This window comes from Etheostoma cragini, chromosome 6, assembly GCF_013103735.1.
Source record: "Etheostoma cragini isolate CJK2018 chromosome 6, CSU_Ecrag_1.0, whole genome shotgun sequence".
Classification (NCBI taxonomy): Eukaryota; Metazoa; Chordata; class Actinopteri; order Perciformes; family Percidae; genus Etheostoma; species Etheostoma cragini.
This window is the reverse complement of record NC_048412.1, coordinates 8,322,341-8,328,340: the sequence shown is the minus strand read 5'-3', so window position 1 is coordinate 8,328,340 and position 6,000 is coordinate 8,322,341. Positions and strand designations below refer to the sequence as shown.

General features: G+C 42.1%; 1 protein-coding gene across 1 annotated transcript in view; it reads right to left on the bottom strand.

The window, feature by feature from the left end:
- The window catches only part of LOC117946323 (zinc finger protein 516-like), a 43,832-nt gene that overhangs the window by 3,537 nt on the left and 34,295 nt on the right, over positions 1-6,000 (bottom strand). Inside the window, 1 exon segment of the mRNA XM_034874391.1 lies at positions 3,214-3,318. Within this exon segment, the coding sequence (XP_034730282.1) occupies positions 3,214-3,318 (105 nt within the window).

The following is a 6,000-nucleotide window of genomic DNA, read 5'->3' as shown; positions in this document are numbered from 1 at the left end:
CAACAGGGCTAGGGCGGGGTGGGGGGGAGCTGAGCGCTGCATCACTTACCATTTGGCCTCTGTCACTTAGAATCACTGGCTGTGTCACATATCATTCACACTCTCTATAAAGAAGCTACTTATCTCACTGTCTACTGTGATCACCGCCAGCCCGGTTGATGGACATGACAGGACAGGAGAGGGAAGAGGAAGGCGGGGAAATGAAGAGGAAGGAAGGCAGACCAATAGGAGGGGACAGGGTAGAGGAGGCAAGACGAGGAGAAAGAAGGGAAGAGAGACTATGGGTGGCGAGAGGAGAGGAAGTGAGACGTGAGACGAGAAGACTATAGAGGAAATAAGAACAGGAGAGTAGCATAAAGGACAGGAAGCAAGAGAGGAAAAGGAAGTGAAGAGAAGAAAAAGTCAGAAGAGAGGAAACAATCAATGATATGAAAGAGAAAGAGGACAGGAGAAAGTGTGAGATAGGAGGAAATGGGGGAAAAAGAGGACAACAAAATAAGAAAAAGGAAAAGAGTGGAAATAAAGGGAAGGAATGAAATGGAAAGGGCACTGAGGAAAAGTAGAAGAAAAGGCAGGATGCCTAAATCAAGCTGTTTAGAGAATGGCATCGGGTACGCATGCAAATGGGCTCTTACAGTTGGCGTGGACAAATGCTGTTCGGCCTCATTAGAATGCGCAATTCCATCTCTCTAATTGACATGTGATTAATAATGTATACAATTTGTCACAGGTCAGTATCCGGAGCAAATCACGTTTCAGTTTAAAAAATAGAGACAGCTGCCCAGCCCAGGGCGGCAAAGGACTCACAGACTGGCTGTCACACTCAACTGAACAAAAAGATCTGTTTTGATTTATTTTGGAGAATGTAGGAACGTAGCAGACGTATGGACAGTCAGATGATGAAATACCGTTACGAATGTGAATCCCCATGCATATATTCTCCATATCTCACGCGAGTGTATCTAAATTGGATAAATAGCTGCGAGGGGTGATGATGTGTGTGCACACGTGTCATGGGAATGAGTGACTGTTGAAGGAGTGGCCAAAAAAAGTTGGAACATCGAGTAATACATGAATAGCAAGTAGCTAATAAGGTTGCTCCAGAGGTTTAGGCAGGATGCTGGAGATTCTTGTCTGTCTGTCATACCCTTCTCCTTTTAATAATTCTAAAGTTTTTGTAACTGATGCTTTTGCAACATGTTTCTTTTAAAAACTCTTTTAATCACTGCATAGGACTTTAAAAACTCATGTTAATTACATTTTTCTTTTTGGGTTCCTGGAGACTCAGGACCCGTTTTAACAGCACAACGAACACACCCAACAGTGTTAAATCATCTTGGTACTATATTGACAACGTTCCTTCCGGGGCTATTTTGCAGCGGCACCGTGGCTCCACCCAAGACGATTGTGATTGGTTTAATGGTCCAATGGCATGGAAATGTTTCTTTATGAGGTTTTTTTAACATTAATATGCGTTCCCCCAGCCTGCCTATGGTCCCCCAGTGGCTAGAAATGGTGATAGGTGTAAACCGAGCCCTGGGTATCCTGCTCTGCCTTTGAGAAAATGAAAGCTCAGATTGGCCTAGAATCTTGCCCCTTATGACCTCATAAGGTTACTTCCCCTTTCTCTGCTTTTCCTATCCAGAGAATTTTGCCCACCAATAAGAGAGAGAGACATATTGGCTTTCAAACGAGCAAAGTGGCAGCTGGTCAAGGCCATACCCCCAGCCTCCACCTTTATCCCCCCCCCCTCAAAAGCTACAGACTCAGAAATGGCACGTACTAAGGAAAGCTCATTGTGGGATTGGCTCTAGTGGTTGTAATTCTGCACCAAGGCTGAATTTTGAGATACAGTAATAGGGGACCACTAAGGTCTATATAAAAGAGACTTCAGATGTGGTGTTAGGGGACCACTAAGGTCTATATAAAAGAGACTTCAGATATGGTGTTAGGGGACCACTAAGGTCTATATAAAAGAGACTTCAGATATGGTGTTAGGGGACCACTAAGGTCTATATAAAAGAGACTTCAGATATGGTGTTAGGGGACCACTAAGGTCTATATAAAAGAGACTTCAGATATGGTGTTAGGGGACCACTAAGGTCTATATAAAAGAGACTTCAGATATGGTGTTAGGGGACCACTAAGGTCTATATAAAAGAGACTTCAGATATGGTGTTAGGGGACCACTAAGGTCTATATAAAAGACACTTCAGATATGGTGTTAGGGGACCACTAAGGTCTATATAAAAGAGACTTCAGTTATGGTATTAGGGGACCATTAAGATTTATTTAAAAGAGACTTCAGATAGGGTATTAGGGGACCACTAAGGTCTATATAAGAGAGACTTAAGATATGGTATTAGGGGACCACTAAGGTCTATATAAAAACATGCAAAGAGCACCCTGTCATTTTACCTTTAATTAAGAGTGACAACGGGCAACAAATACACACATAACAGCACACAAAACTACATACCTACATTCCCCTTTAAGGAAATTCCAATAAACCAGAGCACGTTTTTCTGTTGTGTTGACTAGCCGGACCCTCCTTTGCAGCGCTGTGGAGGAAGGTCTGGCAATGCAAGACTATCTTGTTACTAAATTATAGATATAGATTACTCGATTTAAAGAAAATTGCTTGTAAAAATGATTTTTAACATATGACGTGTTTCAAAATGAAAATTGCGTCAGTTTTAATATCATGTAATTGACCCCAAACCGAAGTAGAGTGTAACAGTACATATCTTTGCCTTGAAATTACTTTTATTGGCAACCATAATACTAATAATCATCATACTATTTGTTTATACATGTTGAAAATAAACAATAAACATATATTATTTGAAACACAAAGTATTTCCTTACTTGTTGTATTACCAAAGGTTCATGCTCATTTTTATATTTGGTCACTTCAATCACATGTGCAAGTTCAGTTTGAAAATACTTTTCTAAAGATTGGGTGTCAATAAGGTCATAGGAAGGAAAGAATATTTTAAGAGAAAAGGGTAAATGCATTTATTAATATTATTTTATTTTATTTTTTACGCATACAAGCAATGAGGAAGTTAAGCAGCGGGTTAAAAGCTGTGGTTAAGTTGATCAAAATGAGGTGTTTTCATTAATTTGTCCATTAATATACCCCTGGAAGTACGTGTAAGTATGAGGTGTGTGTTCCTGTGAGTGTGTTTGTGTGTGTGAGTGCGTCTGTACCTGTGTGGGATCTCATATGAGTGCGCAGGTGGCTGGGCTGACTGAAACTCTTCCCGCACTCATAGCAGAAATACTGTCCCTGCCGCATCAGAGACCTCAGCATCCCTGAACGCACACACACACACACACACACACACACACACACACACACACACACACACACACACACACACACACACACAAAAACAAGGACATTTACATCAAAACATAGGTACAATATAAATCAAACATATGGGATGTACTGTTAGCAGATACAGCTGTGTTCAGATAGTTCTAGCAGTTATTATCATTATCATCAAGTTATTCCAAGTCAACTTTTTTTAGTTATTTAATATTTCAAAGTATGTCTTTCCATACAGCCATTTATATCTCAGTAGATATTTTGCCAAATTTGGTCTTGATCAGGTGTTGTCTGTGAACATTGGCACTCTCTTAAAGACAGGGGAGTTTAAAACATAACACCTTTTTGGCACAGGTTTCACATATGGAATCTTAATTTCACATACCAAAACAAAAATATGAAAAGCGGGGGGGGAAGGGGTTCGAAGTCCAAGGTCAGTGATAGCTTTGAATTCCCATGTAACAGTGTTGGAAAAGGTGGACATCAGCATCAGCTTATTCCGAGGCAGAAGACATTTTGAGATTGAACGGCGAGGTAAAGGTCAGTTATGGGAAGAAAGGGAGTGGGTGTACATGAGCACAGAGCCTGGCTATAGCGGTGGAGGTAGGCAGCGTCAGTAGTAGTGGACTCGCGCAGGCATCATTAGTATGTCTAATGTGTCATTATGAGCGGCTAGCTCCAGGGGCTGGACTGCAGCTGTCACACAGCATCATCTCAGAGGCTGACAGCCAGGCACACACACACACCGCATAAATTACAGGCAATTAAAACGCCCCGGCTGTGATGTGCCCGCTCCAAGGCCCGTGTGTCACATGTCAGGTGTGTGTGTGTCTGCGTGTGTATGCGTTTCTAGAGTTGTAGGCCTGTATATGTGTGTCTGGTCCAAGGGAGGAAAGTGAGGCATAAGCTGTTGCACACACACAAACACACACACACACACACACACACACACACACTCTCACTATGACACAACAACACTGCCATTACTTGCAAGTCAGATTAGGGCCTCAAAGGGTGAAGAAACTTGTTGCATTTCTTTTTTGATTATTGTTTGGGCATTTATGGCTTTCATTTGATAGGACAAGACCATCATTCCATTGGTTGCGTGTAACAAAAATCAATTTAAAACTGTTTTAATGTATTTTTTAATAAAGGTAGACCAATTCATTTGCGGGGCCCATGTATCAGCTGATTGAAGATCCATTGTAATTATTGTTGTAATAACAGCCGTTAAGAAACTAGATATTGCACTACAAACATGCCAAACTAGGGATGAGGTCATTTAGAAAAAGCTTCGGCATTACATAATTTGTCAAAAAGAGTGGACTTACAAGTTGATTTTTCAATTGTAAAATGTTCCACTGAGTATGTTAGCTTGGTCATAATAAAAAATATTTTTAAATCAAAGTCCTCTGTATCAAGATTGTACATTGGTTATGTTAAAAAAAATACTATTAATTAATAAATCATTATCAGGTTGCTTAAACTCCCGGGCAATCTTTATTTAATTTTAATTTAAGATCATTTTAAAAACAAACACTGGCAAAACCATACAATTTCTAACTCAAAACAGTTAATGAGACCTCTGAAACTGTTTTTTGACATGAAGCACAAGTCTGAGAGTTGCTAATCCATTCAGCATTACGTAAGAAACCTGTTGACTACAGACATTACATTTTTCTAATTTAGATAACTATTTAACAAGGACCAGTCAGTCATTATAATAATGTTTTCTGGTGGACATGTAAATGTCGACAGAGCAGCTGGAGTCATAGGGACAGGAGCAAGAAGAAACCACTACACACACACACACACACACACACGCACTCCCGTGACCTCTCCTGTTGACAGATAACAGACCTAGGGGTTTGGGGGGGGCGGAGGGCGCCTACTGCACAGACCCCCAGCAGACGCATCAGAACCCCGAGCATTAAGGCTGGCGTATACCTGGGCAGTGCCCAATAGCTTTGTGTATGTGTGGAAAGTGAGAGGTGTGTGGCAGGCTGGGGGGGAATGAAGGGACACAGCAGGACAAGGAGGACAGGGAGGCGGAGAAGGTGACAGAGAGTGTCTCTGGCAGCCCGACTGCTGGCCTCTGGATACTCTACTTCTACTCTGGGCCGCCAGCCCTTCTCACTGATGCACTAATGAAAGACAAGACAGAGCTGGACGGTAAAACACAAGCAGACACACACACTCATACACATATTACGGAGAGAAATGGGAGAAAGACTCAGTTGTTCAAAAAAGGTCACTTTATAGCTTGTGACTCAAAGGGCTAAGGCGGATAGTGACGATATGCAGCCGGACGGGTGACGGCGATGTCATGCGTCTGCTCTGGGGCTGTTGTCTTTCACCCCTGGCTCCATACAGCCCCACTTGACCTTAGAGACACAGCTGAAAATGGGCAAATAATACGCATGTTTGGTAATGACCATTTCCAAAGCAGCTGGTGGGGTAATTATTCTGTCTCATCTCTCTCTTTGCCTCTTATTTTCCCTCTCTCTCTGTTTTGCATCTCTCCATTCGCATCTGTGCAGGTCTCTCGTCAGGCAGAGCCGTGACCTAAACAGTTTGTGACAGCTTTCTGGGAGAGTGGAGCTGGAGACTAGGCATGCCTCGCAGACCTGAGAGTAGCAAAGGTTCTCTCATGTCTCCCACATTTT